Genomic DNA, 22,916 nt, shown 5'->3' with positions numbered 1-22,916 from the left:
ACTGAGGCTTGGAGAGATTAAGCAAATTACCCAAGTTCATGTAGTCACAAGGAAGGACCTGACCTCACATCCAGGATTTCTTTTTTTTTTTTCCAAGATTTTATTTATTTACTTGACAGAGNCCAGGATTTCTTTTTTTTTTTTCCAAGATTTTATTTATTTACTTGACAGAGAGAGAGAGAGAGAGACAGCCAGCAAGAGAGGGAACACAAGCAGGGGGAGCGGGAGAGGAAGAAGCAGGCTCCTAGCATAGGAGCCTGATGTGGGGCTCGATCCCAGAACGCCGGGATCACGCCCTGAGCCCAAGGCAGATGCTTAATGACTGAGCCACCCAGGCGCCCCCACATCCAGGATTTCTGACATAATAATGATCATTGTTCTTATCTATATAGTACCCAACACTGCCTATTCCAGAAGAGGCATCTGTAGATAAAAATCTTATTATTATTTTTATTGTTATTATTATTATTATTATTATTGTATTGAGCCTTGCATTTCTTGACGACTGGTCTAACACAGTCAGCCTAGGACTCACCCCATGAGTTAGGACCAACTCGGATGAGGTATCTAATTAGAGTCCTTAGCATTTGAAGGTGAATTATATGGAATAAAACTTTTCATTGTCTCATGAGGGTGGCTAACAAGCTCAAGTTCTGGTGGAATTGAGAGCCTGCACATTTATAAAGATGGATTGATTGTCAATGTTCGGTTACTATGGACCAGATTTCAATATTAGATACTAGGTAGATTGTATCAAGTCCATATGGTTTGCTGGGTACTGAGCCAGGTACCCTATGGGCATCATTTCACTTACTCCTCACAATTAACCTGTGAGGAATTTACTTTTACTCTCATTTGACTGTTGTGACAACTAAAGCCCAGACAAGTAAACTAATTTGTCTGGAGTCATCGGGTGTGAGGATGACGTGCGATTTGAACCCGAACAGCCTACCTGCCTTACTCCAAACTACTCAACTGTGTTGCCTTCTTGTGAAGGAAGCTTTTAGAATCCCTTCTCCATGAATCTGACGACAATTTCTTGTCAGTTGGGATAGTTTACAGCAGTCATGGGAAGTACAGGACTAGTGGACAAGAATCTCCAGAGGGAGAGGATCTGCAGTTTGAAAATGTCCCCAGGTGTCTTCCTTATGTCTGTCCCCCAAAGTGAGAACCTCTGACTTAGGACGTCCTACCTGAATTATAGGCCTGAGCATGATGCCTTCAAAAAAGTAGGGCTTCTCTAACTGGGCATGGGTAGTTGGTTGCCTGACATTTAAACAAGTGTCCTCAAAGGCAAATAATTCTTTCTCACCCTGTGTCACTCATACCTGTCATGAATGTTGTGGGGTCAAGGTTTTATTACAGTTGGTTTCCCCTCCGCACTATCCATGTCACTCGCCTTCCACAAGGAAGGGAATACCATGTATATCTTTACCTGAGCCAGGATTATAAAGGTTGCTTGGCTACAGAGTATGTTTCTCAATATCCAGTATGTAGAAATTCTGGATTATGGCCTCTTTCAGGTTTCTCTTCTTAGCGTGGCCATTTGTTCAACAAATATGTATTGAGCACCTAACTCACAGTCTGATGGAGGAGACAGTCAGCTGTCCTGGAATTTGGATACATTGGGATCAATGGCACATGGGAGAAGCCCAGTGCTAGGAGAACACATAGAAAGCGCAGCATAAGGGTCAGCATAAGGGCAGCATAAGGGGAAGCATCTTCTGAGGTGGAAACTGAAAGAGAAGTGGGGGTTAGCTAAGTGAAGGGGCCAAGAGGGCATTAGAGGCAAGGCAACGGGGTGAGTGTCGAATTTTGCAGCTGGAGCAGGAACTGGGCAGGGATGAGGCTGGAGGAATAAGCACAGGTCAGGTTATGAAGGAAGGAAGGTCTATGAAGGAAGGGCAGTGTGGAACCATGGAAGGGTTTGAAGCCTGGTCATGGGTTGGAGACACTTCAAATAGTGTAGAAAGTTTCCATAAGTTAAGAATTGACCCTCCTTATCTATATTGTGTGCTTCTTGGTAAATCATAACATTGGAACTGGTGAGTGACAAATAAGGAATCTGGATCAATTTTGAGGCAGAAGGTCTGGCCCATAACCCAAGGGTTCCTTTTGATTATCTACAGAGAAGACTTTCCAATTTTGACTTGATTTTCTGTCTTTAAAAACCTCTGACAGCATTTCCTAAAATTCTCTGAAAACGAAAGGCTGAGGAGAGAGCAGAGTGGGGACTGCATGACTTTGTTCTCTATGCTCATTTCTGGGCATTGCTGTGAATTGTTCATCCAAAGCCTTGTTCCCCTTGAGGAATAGCAGCTGGGGAGGAGAGAGAAGAAGGAAACACATGCAGGGTACATTCATTAAGAAAACATTCAGCAACAGTTGGGTTAAAATAACTCCCTGTGAAAAATTCATGTGGCTTTACAAGTGAGTGTTCTACTACAAGCTCACAGAGCAGCACAGATTCTCCAGGCCCCTGGCAGCTGACATCACTGATGGAACAGGGTGTATATAGAGCCCAGTGTGGCCGGTGAGGGGACTGTCTGCAGAAGTGAGCTCACCTTCTCTCCTGGAACCCAGAGAGGGAGGAGACAGAAGGAACTGTTTTGTTCATGAGCCTCTGAGCTAGGTGACCTACTTTTCTCCCTATGGATCACACTCATATAATTGAGGACATTAAAATTATAGTGAGTTTTGCCTGGATGTTTTAGGTGAGATGTATTGGATTTCAGAATTCAAAAAACCACCTTCCTGGCTCCTGTTCCTTCTTAGTCATGGACCCTGGGTTCACTGCTCTCTCCATCTCTCCAGTGTTTCCTTCCCAGACAGCCTGGTCCTCTCCTTCTTGCAGGTGGTTATGAAGGACCTACCCCTTTGTCCCTCCTCCTCTCTGTTCACAGTGCCCATGTGGGTCTAAGTGTGTAAAGGGAAGTGTGTACTATACGTTCTTGGCCAGCAGTACAGCTGAATGGATGATGCAGAATGAGGAAAAAGGGGCCAAAGTGATATCTATCCTTGGGTAGCAGATTTTGGGGCTAAGAGTTTTAAGACTGAGAGACCAATATTTGTATTTGAAACTCTGATGATATATAAAACATGGGTCTGTAGTTGTAGCAAGGCCCTCTAGCCCATGAATTAATGTGTTATTACTCACGCTCAATCAGCGTGCACACTTAGTGCCTGTGAATTCTTGCACAACGCATTCATGCCCTGTTGTGTCTTACCGCCTAATTAGTCCATAAAGCTACATGTTTTACAAGGAATTATGACATGTGGTGTGTAAAAAAGGAGAATGTTGGGGTGCCAGGGTGGGTCAGTTGGTTGAGAGTCCGACTCCTGATACTGGCTCAGGATTAGATCTCATGGTTTTGAGTTGGGTCCTGTGTTTGGCACCATGCTGGGCATTGAGCCTACTGAAAAATAAAATTAAAGAAAAGCAGGATGTTGGGACCTATTGGGTAGTTTTTCTGGGGGGAAAGCAGGATTGATTTTTCCTATGGTGTCTTTCGGTGTCAGTTTCTGTGATACTTGGGCTGCAACAAGTTACATGCGACTTTTCAGTTTCAGTTGGTTGGTTGAACACCATTTTTCAGTAAATATTTATTGTCTCCCTAGGCATTATGGAAGGACAGCACATACCAGACGAAATATAGAGCAGCAGCTCTGAAGCCTGAGCAATGGACCTTGAGCCCCAACCCGACTGGGATTAACTCAGCCTCACTGAACCAGATCCAACACTGTTGGCTCCCTGGGCTTGCTACAGCTCCCTGATCCTTAGAATCTTTTCAATTCCAGCTAGAATGCTGCATCAGGCACTTCGCAGACTTGGTCGAAAGCTGGTACGCAGACGTCCGCTGGAGGAAAAAGTGTTTCAGTTTGAAACTGACATAAAACTGCGCACTCTGGATTTAGTGGCCCTGGGTGTGGGCCGCACCGTGGGTGTTGGTGTGTATTTCCTGGCTAATGAGGTGGCCAGTAATCAAGCAGGACCATCCATTGTGATCTGCTTTTTGGTGGCCGGCCTGACTTCCTTGCTGGCTGGGCTGTGCTATGCAGAGTTTAGTGTCCGGGTTCCCCATTCTGGGTCTGCATATCTCTACAGCTTTGTCACTGTAGGTGAACTCTGGGCTTTCATCACTGGCTGGAACCTGATCCTCTCCTTTGTTGTCGATGCATTCGTTTTGATCCAGGCCTGGTCCTTACCTTTCGACATCCTGACTGGGACCCGGATCTCTGAGACCCTGCATGAGAGCATCTCAGAGCAAGTTCCCCAATTCTTTGCAGACAATGTGAACTACTTTTTTGTCCTCTTTCTGTTTCTCTTCATGGAAGTTCAATATGTGGATGATCGTGGACTCTTCAGAATTTTCGAAGTGTTCACATTGGTGAAGCTTTTGGTTCTCAGTTTTGTCATCATCTCTGGCTTCATTAAGGGGGACCTGCACAACTGGAATCTCACAGAAGAGGACTACATACAGGCTGGACTCAATGACACCTCTAGCTTGCNACACCTCTCGCTTGGGCCCTCTGGGCTCTGGAGGATTCATGCCTTTTGGCTTCCAGGGGCTTCTCCGAGGATCAGCTTCCTGTTTCTATACATTTATAGGTTTCAGCGTTATTGTTACCAGAGTCAAAGAATCGCACAATCCCCAGCGTTCCATCCCCATGGCCATTGTGGTTTCACTGCTCATCTGCTTTTTGGTGTATTTCGGTGTCTCTGCGGCACTTACACTCATGGTGCCTTACTACCAGCTTCGACCTGGGAGCACCTTGCCTGAGATATTTCTCCATATTGGCTGGGCCCCTGCCTACTATGTTGTAGTTATTGTAATATTTTGTAATGTTTTTGTCTACGCCTCCTGGAGCTTTACATTCCCCATACGTATGGTGATATACATGATGGCAGAGGATCGCCTCCTGTTCCCTGTTCTTGCCAGGATCTATACTGGCACATATGCCTCTATTGTAGCCACTGTGATCTTCGTCACTATCGCAGCAATCATGGTATTCTTCTTTGGACTCACTGATCTTCTGGACCTGAGGTCAATTGGGACCCTGGTATCTTATTCCCTGGTAGCTTTTTGTGTTCTCATCATCAGGTATCAGCCCGAGAGGAGGAAGGAGGAAAATGAAGAAGCGCTGCAGGGGGAGAATGAGGGAAATGAAGCGCAGCTGCGGGAAGAGAATGGACCTGCAGCAGAGAAGCTGACTCTACAGGGACTATTTTTTCCAGGCAGCCCTACCCCCACTCCACTCTCTGGCCGGGTTGTCTATGTTTGCTCCTCACTGCTTGCTCTGCTGCTGACTCTCCTCTGCCTGGTGCTGGCCCTGGCCCACTGGCCAGGTCTGCTTTCTGGAGACCCAGGGCCGATCACAGTGGTCGTGCTGCTCCTGGCGCTCATCACTGGGGTCACTGGGGTCATCTGGAGACAGCCACAGAGCTCCACTCCCCTTCCCTTTAAGGTCCCTGCTCTGCCTCTCCTCCCACTCCTGAGCATCTTTGTGAATGTCTCCCTTATGATGCAGATGACAGCTGCCACCTGGCTGAGATTTGGTGTCTGGATGCTGATTGGGTTTGCTATCGGCTATGGGATCCAGCAAGCCTGTTCGCTTAACCGCACATAAGGGCCCAAACTGTCGACCTTGACCTCAGCAGAGTCAGTACTTATTTGGCCTGACGTCATCAAACCTGAATGCAGTCTGGTCACCTGCACAATAATGGGAGTACTCTTGAGCACACAGAAATCTAGAGCGCCTATCAGATATTGGTGGGGGAACCGTAATAGAGCTCTGTAATTTTGGTACAGTGAAGGGTGTGTCTTTGCTCTCTCTCCTTTATTTATTTATTTTTTTTACTTTCTACTTTTCAGTTGTGTCTATAGCGGCTTACTGGCTTTTATAAAATTAGTATTAAAAGAAACTTGAAATAGTGTTTTCCTTTTCCTTAGTTAAATATCCACTAATGAAGGGAGTGCCTAGCTGGCTCAGTCAGTAGAGCACTGCTCTTGATCTCAGGCTGGTGAGTTTGAGCCCCACATTGGCTGTAGAGATTACCTAAGAAAATACCCAGTAGCAGAATTACTGGATCATATGGTAGTTCTGTTTTAAATTTTTTGAGGAATCTCCATAGTGTTTTCCATAGTGAGAGCACCATTTGCCATTCCCACCAACAGTGCACAAGGGTTCCTTTTTCTCCATATCTTCACCAACATTTGTTTTCTCGTCTTTTTTATTTTAGCCATTGTGACAGGTATAAAGTGGTATCTGATTGCAGTTTTAATTTGTATTTCCCTGATGATTAGTGATGCTAAGTATCTTTTCATGTGTCTGTTGGTCATCTCTGCCTTGTTTGGAAAAATATCTATTCATGACCTTATCCATTTCTTAATTGGATTATTTATTTTTTTGTCTTGAGTTGTATAAGTTCTTTATGTATTTTGAGTATTAACCTCTTATTGATATAACATTTGCAAATATCTTCTCCCATTCAGTACGTTGCCTTTTTTGTTGTTGTTGATGGTTTCCTTTTCTGTGCAAAAGCATCTTAGTTACATGAATTTGAAAAGATATATGCACCCCTATGTTTATTGCAGCATTATTTACAATAGCTGGTATATGGAAGCAACCCTAGTATCCATGGATAGATGAATAGATAAAGAAGACATAGTATATATGTATGTATAGTGGCCTATTACTCAGCCAGAAGAAGAATAGAATCTTGCCATTTGTAACAACATGGATGGACTGGGTGGGTATAATGGTAATTAAAATATGTCAGTCTGAGTAAAACAAATGCCATACATTTTCACACTTATGTAGAATTTAAGAATTAAAAAAAATTAAAAAGAAAAAAGAGAGACAAACAAACAAACAAAAAACACCCCAGACTCCTATATACAGGGAACACACTGGTGGTTGCCAAAGGGGAGACAGGTAGGAGAATAGATGATTTAAATAAAGGGAATTACAAGTACACTAATCTTGATGAGCGTTGAGAAGAGTGTGGAATTGTTGAATCATTGTATTGTGCACCTGAGAGTAATAAAAGAACACTGCATATTCATTGTACTTCAGTAAAAAAATAAATAAAAGAAACTAGAAAGAGACCAAAAAAAGATGAAATAAGGTCCCTGCCCTTAAGAAGCTGATACTCTAACACAAGGGTAAAGCATAGCTATAACAAAAAGTACAAAGTGTTGTCATAAGTAACATACAGAGTGTCGTGGGAATTCAGAGTGGAGAATGATCATTTGTGGCTGGCACAGAGGTGAGGGCTGATTGGTGAAATTAGAGAGTACTTGTAGAGGGATGGCATTTGAGTTGGCTCTCTCCAAGGATAGATAGGAGTTTGCCACACGTGTATAGCAGGGAGAGATTGTAGGCAGAAAGAACAACACCAGGAAAGCACACAGGAAAACGAAGCAAGCTGTGGCTTGTGTCTTGGCTGTGTGAGAGGACAAGAGAGGATGCACAGGTGGACTGGAGCCAGAGCTTTCCTCTGAGCACAAAGCACTTTGGCTTGGAACCCACTGCCAAAATCCCTAGGGTTGGCATTTCTCTTAGCAACATCTGCATTCTTGGACTTTAAAGTTCCTCTACTGTTGTCTGCTTTGGTCCACCTGCTCAGAAAGTGCACAGCTGAGAGCCACATGTCCTGGGTTCTCCTCCTGTTTCCACCACTAACTAGCAATGTGACCTTGAGCAAGCCGCTCAGTTCCTTCCATGCCCTGCTTATTCATCTGTACAGGAGAGGTCACAATGAACATTTCTCAAATTCCATTTCCTTAAAAATTTTCTAGGATTTCCTCTGGTTCTTCTGTCCTGTTATTCTCTTAACTAGGTTTCTCTACTGCAGGGGTCTGATCCTACATCTTGCCCACTTTCCACTACAACCCATTGTTGGAGCTGTAGCCATCCAATAAACAACGCCCCATTTCCCCTTTCTACGTTTGGAACCACCTGATAATCATGACATAGAGACAGATAAGTAAATCATCAGCTATAGATCTGGTGCCTAATTGGTTCACTACTCCTGTATCACTACATTACACAGACTTAGTCCTCCTCACAGTAGTGCCGAGCATCCCTCACCTGCCATCACAGAAGAGAGTCTGCTTTTGTTAGATTTTCTCCTGTATGAGCAGGTTGGATCCCATGTGTCCGGTGGGCAGGTTTGTTCTGGACAAAAAAAGAAGACCAACAAACAACTGGAAGAAGCTAAGCCTGGTATGCCCAGTGTTATGTCTTCACTTCATTATTCAAGGGCCCAATGAGAGAGGGCCCCGTGGAGAGAGGCCAGGAATCGTACTCTGCTCAGTGGTGCTCTGACCTCAGGGGGTGCCATGACACCTGTAGGGCTTGTGAAACAGATCCCTGGGCCCCTGTCCCCAGTGTTTGGAATTCAGGAGGTCTGGGTGGGGCCCGGAACTTGCACTTCTACCAAGTTCCCAGGTGATGCTGATGCTGCTGGTCCAGGGACCACACTTTGAAAACCAAAGACCCAGCTGAAGCCTCCTCATATGTAAAGATGAAGTGAGAGAAACAAAGTCGCCCTTTGTACGCTCACCTTCATTTTATGACACATTTATATTAAAATACCATCGGTAATCCTTTCACAGTGGTCAAATCGTAATGAATCCTTTCACAATTATATGTATATCATATTAACACTATGTACACTTCAAACACCTTACAATTTTATACATCAATGGTACCTCGGTAAATCTGAAATTGAAAAATAGCATACCAAGTTATCTTAGTTTTCTTTTTTTTTTTTTTTTGTTCCTTATTATAGATCAGGGTAAGGAGTGTATCCTGTTCACTCTCAGAGCATCCTGCTGGGGGCCAGGCACATAATGAGCATTTAATAAATTCATCTTAAATTGAATGGAGTCTTACACATTTCCTTGGTACAGAAAATTCTCTTTTCCTTCAGGCTAGCATGTGTTACTCCTTTATTTTTTATTTTATTTTATTTTACTTTATTATTTTATTTTATTTGTTTGTGGAAAACTACGGGATTTATTTTTCATTCAATTTGAAACAAATATGTTTTTCTATGCTATATACAAAATATGCAATCTTTTACAGTAGGGCTAAGAGAAGACTTTGGTGTCAGCCTTTATATTATTATTACTACCTTAAACTTCTGGATGAACTACTAAACGTTAATACACATTCTTTGCACAAATATGGAGGATGATCCTTTCTATCCTGTGAAAGAGATTCCTCTGGCAGTAAAAACAGTCTACCTTTCAGATTTTCTTATAAGATAAAAGAGCAGTTTGGAAAGTAGCTGTTTGTATTAAGATATTAAGAATCTATGGTAAATCTATATTTAAAATATTTTTTCCAAACCTGACACGTTCTCAAGCTTAAATCCTACTGACTTTTTTGGTCAGATTAAAACAGCACNTTTTTTTTTTTTTTTGTTCTCTGATTGTAGATCACAGGTAAGGGGTGTATCTTGTTCACTTCCCCAGAGCATCCAGCTGGAGGCCAGGCACATAATGAGCATTCAATAAATTCACGTTCAATTGAATTGAGCCTTACACATTTCTTTGGTACAGAAAATTCTCCTTTCCTTCAGGCTAGCACTGCACTGCTCCTTTAACCCTATCTTCTGGGAGACTTCCTTGACAAACAGCATTTCTCTCCATCCAGAACTCTATCTGCACCCAGCATCTAGAACCATACCCGGCACTTGTAGTTTTGCCCTGTGCAGCTGTGCCTGAGTTCTGGTGACTGTCCTGTCTGCTCCATCCCCGTGGAGTCTTGCTCAGGACAAGGAGCAGCTTCTACATTTCCTCTAGATCCAACAGTAAGAACAGTGTTGTTCATTCGAGGAGCCACAGGACGATACAGCCCTGGAGCAGGAGAATGCCTGACATGACCTCCACTGGTCCTGCTCCATCTCTTCCCATGGGGTGTGGGGAGGGGCTGGAAGGAGTGAAATTGATAGAAGACCCAACAGCTCTACCTCATTCCAGGGAATCCCTGATGATGAGACTGGCTCCAGTGTGGGCACAACAGGCATCCTTCCTGATGCAGTCAGTTTTATGCTTTGGTATAGGAGGGCCAGAGTTTTTCTATTGTATTTATCTATGGGGCCTGCCCCGAGAGGGAGGGAGGGCAGTTACTTTGCTACTTGCTGAATTTCTCATGTTCCCAACAGGATGTAGGTGGCTTCAGGCAAGCCTGCCAAAGGCCCCATTACCCATATACTTACCTACTCCTTTAGATGCTTCTTTGAGGAACTGGTGCAGAAACCTTGTGAGAACATCTATGTTTCTTTGAGGGGAGAGAATTGATAACCCATATGGGGAGAAGAACAGCCTGAAATAGAAGGAATTCAGACCTGGATATAGATTGAGGCATCATTATTCTGGAGGGAAAGGTCTTAGTAGAAACAGAGAAATGTGTTGGTCAAGAGACACTTCCTGGAGGTTGATGCCTATGGAGCAACTTGGGAAATAGAAGACAGATAGGTAAATTGGAAAAGAAATGGGACATAATTCTAGGCACATGGACCTTCAAGAGTCATGAAGGAATGAGACTCTGGTGAAGGATGTGTTTTCACATTTGAAGGGAATTTATAAGCCAGGTTTGTATTGTGTATTGTGCCATGGAACCAGATTTCTGCTTCGGGAAGGGTGAGATATGATTCTCATTGCCATCTGGAAGATAGGCAGATAGAAGGATGTGGGCAGATAGACTCTTCCTGGGAGACATTTGTAGCAACTGCTACAGTCATGTAAACTAGCAGCGAAGGTGTCACCTGGAAGCTTCTTAGAAATACAGAATCTCACGCCCCCATGCAGATATGCTGTCTCAGAATCTACATTTTTAACAGGCTCCCAAGTGATTTGTATGGGCTTTCAGGTTTGAGAAACACTGACTTTAGCTGATGGATGACAGAGGTCTGGCCTCAGATGAGCACTATGGAAGGTCTGAAAACTCTGGAATTGGGAGCACAAGAGGAGCGGCCTAGGCTGGGGAAGTGGAATTTGGGGAAGAGGGGAAGTGTGGGGTCTAACTGCCTCCTCTCTCCAGGCCTCCCATGCCAGTCACTATGGCAGGGTTTAGCACTCTGCCTACTGTGGGGAAAAACGCCTGTGATGCCCTCTCTTGAGTCGGCTTGGTCCTTAGGGGCTCCCCTGGGGCAAGCATTGGGTGGGTGGGGATTGTTGCCAATTCTGTTACCCTTCCTTCATATGATGGCCTGAAAGGGACTGGGATGGTCATAGTAGTCATGCCCAGCCTCAGGATTGTTCTGTCCCTTAATCAAATGAGTGATAACCTGATTATTCTAATTGTGTGTGTGCGTGTGTGTGTGTTTGTGTGTGTGTGTGTTTGTGTGTGTGTGTGTTGTGTGCACACGCTTGCGCATGTGCGTGTAGACGAATTCTGAAGGAATTCAATCAACACTAAGGAACCAGCTGCCTTCCACCCCTGGCCCTGGTTGATGTGTTTCTACCAAGCCCTGATATTTATTTTTCATCACCTCCCAAAGAAACCTTAATGAGTGTCCTTGTGGGAAGTTCATGGCTAAGATGCTGGGCTGCTGTGGAGCCCTCTACACCTGTTACAGTCAGAAGAGGTTTGCAGAGAAAGAGAAACAGCAGCCACAAGGAAATCCCCTCCTGTTTTTTACCCTTTAGTCTAAATACCCAAGTGCAGTCATATGCACACCACCCACAGAACCACCTCACCTCTCCTAGAACCGCCTCATGGAAGGTACTAAGAGAAGNACCCACAGAACCACCTCCCCTCTCCTAGAACCCATTTTATTTACTTCTTTTCTTCCAAGTGGGACTCTCTCTTTGAAACATCCCAGAAAGAGAAGAATTAAAAATTATACTAATTAAAGAATCTAGAGACATTGTCTAGAGACATTGTGAGAAACTGGTCATTTGTGAAACTAATTTCATAGAAAGCAATGAGCTCTGACAGAAGCAGGGATGGTAAGAGGAGTTGAATGTCACTGTACTTCTTTAGAAAACCTGAATCAAGGCTCCAGGAAGCAGGAGGCAGGAGGACCTGCATGTGGTTTGCAGACAGACACAGCACAGGCACCCCTCCTCCACCTTCCAATGACAGTACTTGGGAGACTGTTCTATGAGGGATTTTTATGACAAACTTTAGTTTACATCTGATATTTCACCTCACCTCTCGTCCAGAGAAGGAGGAAAAATAGATATTTATTGACATAGAGCGTCATTAGATCTAGGAAAATTGACTATGGAGATGGGAGGAGGGGTTTCTCTCTTTCCCCAGGTATGCAAATTACCTGACTTAATTTGTGTGGTATATGCTTTTCAGCCCTTTGTGGTCTTCTCATTGATGAGATTAAGAAACACTTTTATTCTTATTAAGGAACTCAGTGGGGAGAAAGAGGTGATGAGAGATATATAGATGGAGGCATAATGGGTACCCTGTCCCATTTGAACCATTGCCCCTTCAATAAGATCAAGTGGAAGAGAAGTGGGGATAAATGGAACCTGAGTTGGGACCCAGGCCCTGGCTCTTATCTTGTGTATTCAAAGCCTCCAGATTCTGTAGTTTTATCTTAAATTTCACTGGTCCTTGCATTTCACTCTCTCATGATGAACAGAAGTTCAATATCAAATGATGCCGAAAGTCAAGAAATCCTTCCCAGTAGCTATGTCTTTCCTTCGAGTTCTGTCTTCCCAATCTCTGACTACTAAAATCCTACACAATCATCAAGGTCCACTTTAAACATTACCTCTGCCTACCTCTTCCTGGATTTTCTGCCTCTGAACAAATTTTTTTCCTTTGATCTCCTCTACTCCTTTGTGTCACTCTGACTATATATTCTCTCTGCACATTGTCTTCAGCTATAATTACCTTGTGTCTTCCTTTTCTCCCTCACTCAACTGTCAGCTTCTGGATGGGGGAGACTATACTCTGCTCATTTTTATATTCTCTGCACTGTGCTTAACACAGAGCTAAAGATTGTTAAGTAACTTTCATGTGTGGTATTAAATAGGGGGAAAGAGGACATGAAGAGAAATGGGGAAGTAGAGATATTTATGAGTACTGAGAAAGGATATTACTGATTGTAGGTCTGCACATGATACTTTCAGTTATGGATCATCTTATTAGGAAATGTTGATCCCACCAGTAGATTTATTCCCATATAATATATTTATTCTTCGTTCACTCTTTCTCTTTTTTTTTTTTTAAAGATTTTATTTATTTATTTGACAGAGATAGAGACAGCCAGCGAGAGAGGGAACACAAGCAGGGGGAGTGCGAGAGGAAGAAGCAGGCTCATAGCAGAGGAGCCTGATGCGGGGCTCGATCCCATAACGCCGGGATCACGCCCTGAGCCGAAGGCAGACGCTTAACCGCTGTGCCACCCAGGCGCCCCCGTTCACTCTTTCTCTTATTCAAATATAGAGCTTTTCCTAATGAGAAATAGACAATAAGCAAGAAAACAAATGTTCAATAATTCCAGAGTGTGATGAACCCCTGAAAGAAATAAACAGGGTCTTCTGAGCAAGAATAACAGGGAATTTTGTTTAGATAGGGAGGTTAGGAAAGGCATTTATGGCCACTGTCATATTTTACACTACTATGATTATGAGTTAATTCAATTTCTAACCTGAAGAACAATAACAATAAAATCAATAACAGAAGGAGAATGAAAGCCTTCCCACCAGGGTATGTGTTTGTCCACACAGGGTATGTGTTTGGTTCCTTTTTGGTCCAACTTCCAAACCTCCCTCCTACTTAGGAAGAGTGTAAATCAGGGCCATCCTCTTGCCTCAGGGTGGACCCTGTCCCCTCTATTCCAGCCTAAGATTCAGCAAGCAAAACAGAGTTAAGAGCTTTGATCTTGCTAGAGACTTGGAGAAGATCAAGGCAGAGGCCTCTGAAATAAAGCCCCAGGATGTGAGGAGCTGGGGAAGAGATGGGGACAGGAGCACACAAAGACAGAGGCTAATTGCTGTCACAGGGACTCCCTCTCACCTCCCAGCTCAACTTCAGTGGGTTCTGAGCTCTGTTCTCCTTGGGGGAGTTGGTCAGACTTTTGGGCTTTTGGAGAGGGGAAGGTATCCTCTGAGTGACTTTACAGACTACCTAACCCCAGTCATCCCTGGATCCCTGGCTGAAGGCAGAGGATCCAAGGCTGAAGACAAGGTGGGCTGTGAAGAGCAGGCAGTCCTCCAGTATCCCAGCAGCCTCAGCTAGCTCTTTAATTAGCAGGGTCTTCCTTTCTTTTCCTGGCCCCTCGTCCTGGCACAAGTTGGTAGCATCAGTTTCTGTATCTTGCAGAGCAGGGGTTCCATTAGGAAAGGTATGGGAATGGCTAAGAGAAACCTGAGACTGGAACCTGGAGCTTTATACCCACTCGCCCTTTCCTGCACCTGCTTCCTGTTGGGATAACACATTTTGGTTATGCATGCTATAGGGATATTAAGAAAGATTAATTAATCATCACATAGGGTAAGGGTGCTGGCTAAAGCCTAAAGACTACTCTGTTCACTGGAGGGGCTCAGGCAGCTTCAAGAGGTCGCCTAAGATTTTACCAGAATGGGGGCATTCAGGCTGGTGTGCAAGGTGAGGGGTCAGAGATCTGGGGGACCTGGCTGAAGAGAGGGTTTGTGAGGTTGGTGGGATGGGGGAACAGAGGCTGGGCTCTTAGGGGTGGGTGTCCTGGTGTCCTGATCTGGGCTGGGTGGAGGTGGATGGAAGGAAGGACACCCCCCTCAGCTTAGGGAGGACTCCAGGTTCAAGGCCTAACTTAGAGCACATTCTCTCCAGGTGGCCCAGAGGGGAAGGGAAGTGAATGGGGAACAGACATTTCAGACCAGTCCAGCCTCATTCCTGTGCCCTCTACCCTCCCTCACCTCCCTAAGCCCAGCTTCTCAATGGGCCATGTCACACTTATTACACACCTGCTGTGTGCATAGAGCTCCAAAGTGTTCTCTGGCCATTTTCACCTCAGGAACCGCTGCCTTCCCCTTGCAGCCAGGCAGATACTCAGACTCCTCTGCACCCTGCTGGATCTTGGAGCCCAGAAACCTGTTCTGAATCCTGAGATCTGGAACCTAGATATTTGGGACAAACTATGGAGAAGCTGAAGAAGGGGGGAGGGGGGGAAGGTTGGGAGAGAGTCCCACAATTTCCCAGGGCAGTATGGTTACTTACAGCAGCAAGAAAGACTGGAGTGAGAGGAGAGGAAGAACTTCCTGGGAGCAGACAGCGCTGCTTGTTTTCTGAAGCGGAAATCCTGGGTCCGATACCGGAGGGACAGCATGAAAAGGGAGCCAAAGATGAGATCTTCTCTCCAGGAATTTTGGGGTTCAGCAAGGTGTGGCGGGGGAAGGGGAGATGAAGTAAAGCAAACAGGCAGAAAACGAGGTGGCACTCTGGGGGTATCTTTGGCTTCCACGTGGTGTTAGGAGCCCTGTCCTGCGCGCACCCTTGCGCGCGCGCGCACACACACACACACAGAAGGTCATTGCTAAACCATGCCCCCTCTGCTGGGATTTCAGACATTAGTGATCTGCGGGGAGAAAAGATGCAGAGGCTTCGCAGGGTCCTTTCCAGCAAACCCACTGTGGAAGTGGAGGGGGAGTCTCCCTCCAGCCAGAGTGGAGGCCGAGGTGGCCGGAGACCAGATGGGGAACAGTCACCATTGGCCTCTGTCCTTTCCTGAGACCGAGTGGCTTTGGGGTGACCAAGTCATTAGGATGTCCAAGGTCCCAGGGCTGCCAAGGGTCCCTTACAAACTTGGGCAGAGCCAAGCTGTGGGCTGGCCAGGCTCTGCCCCGGAAACCTCTCAGGAGGGGGAGGGGCTCCTCTGTTGTGGGCGGGGCTTCCCCAGGTTGGAAAGAAGTGCCTAGCAGATTTCCCCTGGTCACTACTTTTCTCTGAGCACCCCTGCCCATCACTCTGCTGATGGGGAAATGTCTCTTCAGGTCTCCTTAACAATGGACTGGATCTGCCCACAGGGGAGAGGGGGAGGGCAGGCAGAGCACAGGTGGAGAGAGAAGGCTGCAAATGTCCTTCCTTTACTTGGGCTCTGAGCCCTGCCCTACTCCCTAGATTCTGAAGGGTGGGAGAGGTTGAAAAAAAAGTGACTAGAAATGGGGTAAAATGGTAGGGTGGAGAGACAGAGGTAAGGCGAAGGTGGGGCCCACTGGGAGATGGTGTTGACTGGGGAGGTAAGCCAGGAGGGGATGGAGGCAGTCTGGGGAAGGAGGAAGGTCATTCAAGTGGGAGGGGACAGAGTGGGAGGTGGGCAGGGGAGGGGTCAGAGGGATGGGGGTGGGCAGGGAGGAGGTGGAGGCACCAGGATTGGCAATGGCAAATGGAAGCTCAGAGATGGTAGGGCGACCAGTTGTCTGGAAGGAGGACTGCAGGAGGATCCCACTGGGAGGAGGGGAAGCAGACAGCAGTTCAGTAGCAGTCAGAGCCTGAGAGGATGTAGGGAGTAAAGGCTGTGGCAGGGAAACAAGGGTGTTTGTGGGTCCATGGATGTCCCAGGAAGGTGACATAAGACCTCAGAGCCACTTCCCTCTCACGCTGAGGCCTGACTTTGGAGGGGGCTGAGGAGGCCACCTGAGCAGCAGGGGTAGGGCAGCCATCCCAGCTGCCCTTGGCTCAAGTCACCTGCAGGGGGTGCCCATATGAGTGGGGGTGGGCTGGGCTGCTTCCCAGCTCTGAGCACAGAATCCGGTGGGGTTTCTTACAAAGTGTTGTTTAGTATTTGTGGGATGATACAATCTCTCCCTTGACTGCTTAACACAACAAGTCCTGTCCTATAATTGCCTCCCACCCTGTCTGTCCTTAAAGAATGTCTCAGGACTGGATGTTTGATGACTTTCTGCAGGATTGCTCCTTGGGTACTGATTAACCCTTCATATCCATCTGATGCAAGGGCCTAGTGCTCCATCCCAAACTTTTTTGCCATGGCCATCTGCATTAAAGGTTATTAAGGAAAAGGCTACCTGCAAAAGGGAAGAGGCACTAGGGACCAGGAGGGATGGGGGCAGGACCGGGGGAGGGGGGGCGGAGTCAGATGGAGCTGGCCTAGTCAGATCAAGTTTCCCTAGGTGTGTTCAACTGAGGGTCTGAGGCTGAAGGACATGGGGTTTCTGTGTCAGGGACAGAAGGACTGGAAGGGTGTTGAGGAGATGCTCCCCACAGGGGCTGGGAATGGAGTGGGGTGGCTTCCACGGGTGGACACACTGAGGATGGAAGCTTTACCTGTCTTAATCTTGACAGAGCTATTAGGTAAATGTTAATAATCCCACCTCACAGATGATGAAACAGAGGCTCAGAGGCTTATGTCAAATAACACAGCATATGAAGAGGCAAAGGCAGGATTTGAACTCAGGTCCTAGGCTCCTGAGCTCTTGCTCTTTCCCTAACACCGCTGGGCCAAAGGTCTTACTCTTTTAGGAGTCTGCCTCAGCTGCAGGCCTGGGGTGGGAGTGAAATGGGATGTGGCGGAGAGGTGCTCAAATGTGTTTATGGAGGATGCCTGGGTGGCTCAGTCAGTTAGGTGTCTGCCTTTGGCTCCTGTAATGACCCTAGGGTCCTGGGATTGAGTCCTGCGTCAGGCTCGCAGGGAGCCTGCTTCTCCCTATTCCTGCCCTTTCCCCTGCTTGTGCTCCCTTGCTCTCTCTGACAAATATAAAAAAAAAAAAGTGCCCCTTGAGTGAAGGACTGAGTGATCTCTGCAGGTTGTATTTCCACGGAGTGGGTCACAGTCCCAGAGACTCTGGTGGCAGGAAGGGGGGTAGAGCAGGGGAGCTGCAGTGTGGGCCAGGAAACCGGAAACAGGTTCCCTGTGGATTTCCCTGCTTTCCCCTGCACATTCCAGATCTCTAGGATCCAGAGGACTGGCTCTGGAGCCTTAGAAGAAAGGCATAGAGTGGTGCGTATCTGTGCACAAGTGTGTTTGATGAGTGGTCAGAGTGTGTAAGTCTGGGTGTGCATGCCTGTCTGTAAAGGTTGAGTTTGTGAGTGTGTGTCTTTGTGTTGCATACACGTGAGATTGTGATGTATGGGTGTATATATGTGTGTATTTTGAGGGTATGTGTCTGTGTGTGTGTGTGTGAGCATCTGTGTGTTATGTGTCTACATGTGTGCAGTTGTGTGTGTGCACATGTGTATGCATGTGTGCAGTCCCAGGGGAACCTCAAGACTCAGCTGAAGACGTCTTTGATTTTATTTGTGCCATTTTCCCCAGATTTGAGGCTGTGCTATGTGGTGGGGGGAGGGGGAGGCCAGGAGAGGAAGGCTGTTAGTGCTGTGGGTGTGGGGGATGGGAGCCTGAGCAGTGGGTGTCTCTGTCCTGCCAGGCACAGGGGGGTGGCCTCAGGGTCCCAGGTCTGAGGCTGGGTGGACACTGGGGTCTGAGGCCTATATGCAGGGCTGCATGGGAAGAGCTCAAAGGCCCTGCTCTGACCAGGGAGGGCCATAAAGAGGAGGGGCCAGGGTGGAAGAGAGGCCAGACAGTGAAGGCCTGCTCATCCCGCCCCCTCCCCCCCACGATTTGGGAATGATGGAACCAGGCTGCAGTTCCTAACTCTAGACTCCAGGCATTCTGCCTGAGGGCCTCAGAGTCCCCAGAAGTCCTTCTGTGCCCCCTGCTGAGGCTGGGTGACCAGAGTCACAGTGAAAACCTCTGTCCCTAGTCAGTACTACACANCTGTCCATAGTCAGTATTACCCTGACAGATCCAGAACAAGTCCTTGTCTCCTGGAGACCTCTGGTGTGGCCCTGTGTGCATTCTTACTGAATTTAACACAAACTGAGGCATTTAGACCCCTTTTGCTGGGAAGTTCTTACTGAATCTAACTCAATCCTCTTGTTGCACTTTGTCCCTGATAAGCCCAGGCTGTGTTTGTGAGATTGGAATACATCACCCGCATCTGTACACACAGAAGTAGTTTCTCCTGGATAGGGACGTGGGTCAGAGTGTAGGGACACTGAGAGGATGTGGGTAAAGCCTGGTGGGTCACAGATGGTCAGACCTTTCCTGGCAGGAGGGCGGTGATCAGGGGCAGATTCAGAGAAGAGAGCTCAGAGACCTCCAGTTTTCCCTCTGGCTCCCCTGTCAGCCCAGGCAGTTCCAGGGGAACTGGAAACAAGGGCTGTGGTAGGAGGGAGCAGATTAGATCAGGGAAAGGGCTTCCCTGTGTGCAGCTGTGAGGAGCCTCTGGAAACACAGGGCAAAAAGCAAATTAGGAATGAAGCGATGTTATTTTTTCATGCTAGAACCATCTTAAAAGCGCACTAACCTCTCCCTTTTCCCCTCTTCAGTGGGTTCAGATTTGGGACCCCGCGTAAGCAGCCAGGCCCCATCACCTACCGGCCGAACTCCCACCTTGTACTGCCCTGTCAGCTCTGCCTGCTCCTGCCCGGTGGTTGCCAGATCCATCTGGGCCCCTGAACTTGGCTCCTCAGCCCTGTCACCTGCCCCTCCATCTGTGACTTCACCGGCATCAGGTCGTTCCTCACTTGCTGGCTCTCCTGGGGCTGGTTCAACAAGGGGGGGGGCAGGATGAGGAGGGGGGTGTGCTTGTGAGGCGTCCATTCTAAGGTCCCATCCCATCACTCTGCAGGTGCATTCTGGGGCTGGGAAGTTCCAGCAGTACAGGTATAAGGAGGTGAGTCGGGGAGGCTTGGTGCACTGCTACATCCTGCCCTGCACCCATCCGCGCACCAGCTCTGACCCTCTTGCAAGAAATCTTTCTCAATCCACACAGACAAAAGGGATGGCTCCCCTAATTTTACTCTATTCTGGAGTCAGACAGATGTGAGTTTAGATCTCCAATGCAATTTTCACTAGCTGTGTCGCCTTGAATGAGTTACTTAACTTCTTTGAGTCTCTGTTCTCATTTGTAAATTGATTTCTCAGCCTAAGTTGTTGAAAGGCAATGGTAATGAGAACAATGAATATAAAAACAGAATATGGGGTAGGAGCTCACAGATCTCTGATTTATGTACCATATGGACATCTTTTATTCGTGTGGGGATTCCATGTGTTTAGAGCATTCTAGAAGGCAAGAATTTACCTAAGTCACAGACAAGCTACTCATTCTCACCTCCTGAGCTTTCCTGAAATCTGTCCTCTTGTCTGGGGAGTGTGCGTGCTCCCCACCTGTCCCTGTCCCTTCTCTTCCTTCAGGAAGTGCTCCTTGGTAACATTTGTCCTGTTCTCTAATTCTTCCCTCGTTGGTCTATTTGATCCAATAGAAAAAGAATACAAGCCACACATGTAATTTTAAATATTCCAGTAGATAATTAAGAAAAATAGTAACAGGTGAAATTCATTTTAATGATATCTTATCTAACTCAATCTATCCAAAGTATTCTCTTTTCAACATGTAATCAATATACAAAATATTGAGATCTTTTACATTTTTTAAAATATGAAGTCTTCGAAATCCTTTGTGTATTTTACCCACACAGAACATCTCAGTTTGGACCAGTCACTTTTCAGGTGCTCAAGAGCCACCTGTGGGCACTGCCTCCAGGATTGGACGGTGCAGGGCTGTGGCCCTACTATCTGCTCCCACTCCTCACCCTAACTGGAAGTGGGCCTCATCCTCCCCCTCCTCTGAACATTGTTCCCTGGAGTGGCCTCCGTCACCCTTTGGATCTTCCTCTAGGGTGTAGGACAGGACATAGCAGTTGGGAGAACGAATGCTCAAAAAGTACTAATGGTATTGAGTGACATTAGGCTGGGCGGTTTGCTTTCCTGCCCTACATGTTTGTGTCTATGTTAGATGAAGACTTTCTCAATGGCTGGACTGTAACTCCCAGTGAGGTCTTCAGCTGAGGTCACCCCCGAGGGGAGGGTGAAGTGAGAAGGGGTCCCATGCCTTCCTGCCCTCTCACTTCCCTGCCCAGGAGTAGCTCTGTTGCTCTGTTCTCACCTGCAGCACAGTGGCCTTGGGGATAAGCAGCATGATGTTAGTGCCACGATAGGTCTCCCTCAGAGTCACCTGTCCATCCATGGGCCTTGGCTGTTGGAACTGGAAATGGGGGCCTGGCCCTGGCAGTTCACATATTGGAACTGGTAGAGCTGGGCTCTGGTTCTGGGCAGATAGCTGGCTGTGGAAAGAGAAACAGACCCAAGGCCTCAATATGATCCCAGACCTTCAAGGCTTGGCAGGTCCCACCCCCACCACCCCGTCCCCTTGATGATTCTTATCACCCACTGTCGTTGGCTCCAACCCCTTGTTCCCTGCTGCATATACTCCTTTCTTTCCTCTCCACCTCCCACAGGCTATTTCTGTTCTCTGGGATACTCTTCTCCAGTCTTTCTGCCTAGCCCTGTCCTTCCTCTCTTTCCCAAAGCTATCCTCCTTAATCATCATCAACATCATCATCATCATCATCACTTACTGAGTGCCCACCATGTACCAGACATAGGCTAACCTTTACCCACATCACTTTAAGCCTTCATATTGTCCCTATAAACCAGGCATCCCCTTTTACTGTTAAGAAAATGGACATAGAGAGTTAAGTAAGTTGTCCAAGGTCAAACATTGTAAGTATTAGAGCTGAGATGGGAACCCAAGTCCTTCAGAATCTCAGGACAACCTTCTTCTCAATCTATGACACCATTTTTTCTTCTTCCTTACACCTAGTTTCCTAAAAGGACTTCCTTCTTTGTTTTGGTAGGAGGCAGTACTAGTGGCTTTCTGCAGTTCCTTCCACCACTAAGTCCCTGATTCTGTAATAATCCCATGAGTTTATGTCTGCTGAGCCTTGATGGATAGAGTTCTTATTTTATTTATTTGCACTTATATTTCCTTGTCGTCTGTGCCTAACTTTTGTTTCTGAGCACTCTACCCTCCTCTAAACCTCTATCCCCTTGTCTTCTCCCTCCCTGTTTTCCATCTTTCCTTGTACCTTAAAACTGGACACTGGCATGGACTAAAGACTGCACAAATGTATGGTGATCCCAAACACAGGCAGCCTCCACCTGTGAGAGCCCATGGTGGGAGAAGGGTGTGCTGATGGAACTACCAGTGAGGGAGGGCAGAAAGGGCAGAGGGATTGAATGGGGGACAGGATGGCAGTTATAGTGGCAAAGATGATGACAGACAGGGAAAATGAAGGGACACTATGTGGAGGCTAAGATGAGGAGATGGACTAAGGCTAAGATGAGGAGATGAACTTTGCTTACACAGGTGGCCTCTGTCATCTATGACATCTTTCTCCCTTCTTCTCTCGCAACATGAGGTTGAGAACTCAAGAACTATGTCATTGCCCTTATTCCAACCAACCCATGGTCCATAAATCTGAGCCAAAAGCAGTTTCAGGGAGATCTTGCAGGTACCAATCTACTCACTGGCACTGGGCATGGTGCCTGGGGAAAGGGTTTAGTGACATTCTACCTTGGTATTGGGGATGTAGGTCCAGGCTGCATTCAGAAAGTTTACTCCACCTCAGGATGATGCCAGGCTTAGTGATGATTCTTCCATCTGGCCCTCAGATAGCTGCCCTCCTATGAAACAAAGGGTTAATATTCTAAAATCTCTCCAATCCATCTCTTCTTCTTCCCAACTCCATCTCCACCAACCCACAGTCCCTGCCACTACACCTGGAGATGAAGGCATATCTGGTTTCCAGCCCCTGAGGGTTACAGGACCCTTTAAAGCTATCATTCTTTTTTTTTTCCTTAAGAGTGTTATTTTTATTTTTATTTTTATTTTTTTAAATGATTTTTTATTATATTATGTTAGTCACCATACAGTACATCCCCAGATTCCGATGTAAAATTCGATGCTTCATTAGTTGCGTATAAAACCCAGCGCACCATGCAATACGTGCTCTCCTTACTACCCATCACTGGTCTATCCCAATCCTCCACCCCCCTCCCCTCTGAGGCTCTCAGTTTGTTTCTCATAGTCCAT

At 46.7% G+C, this 22,916-nt stretch overlaps 1 protein-coding gene across 1 annotated transcript; it reads left to right on the top strand.

Annotated features, from left to right (window-relative positions):
* The first annotated feature begins 617 nt into the window (after positions 1-617).
* LOC117799458 (cationic amino acid transporter 3-like) lies at positions 618-5,935 on the top strand. Its single transcript, XM_034651941.1, is given in 2 exon segments — positions 618-4,520; positions 4,522-5,935. Coding segments are annotated over 2 exon segments (1,824 nt in total). The 5' UTR covers positions 618-3,803; the 3' UTR covers positions 5,629-5,935.
* The last annotated feature ends 16,981 nt before the right edge of the window (positions 5,936-22,916 follow it).

The sequence above is a fragment of the Ailuropoda melanoleuca genome, unplaced genomic scaffold, assembly GCF_002007445.2.
Source record: "Ailuropoda melanoleuca isolate Jingjing unplaced genomic scaffold, ASM200744v2 unplaced-scaffold4993, whole genome shotgun sequence".
NCBI lineage: Eukaryota > Metazoa > Chordata > Mammalia > Carnivora > Ursidae > Ailuropoda > Ailuropoda melanoleuca.
The sequence above is the reverse complement of the archived record's forward strand: the minus strand, read 5'-3'. Positions and strand labels throughout refer to the sequence as shown.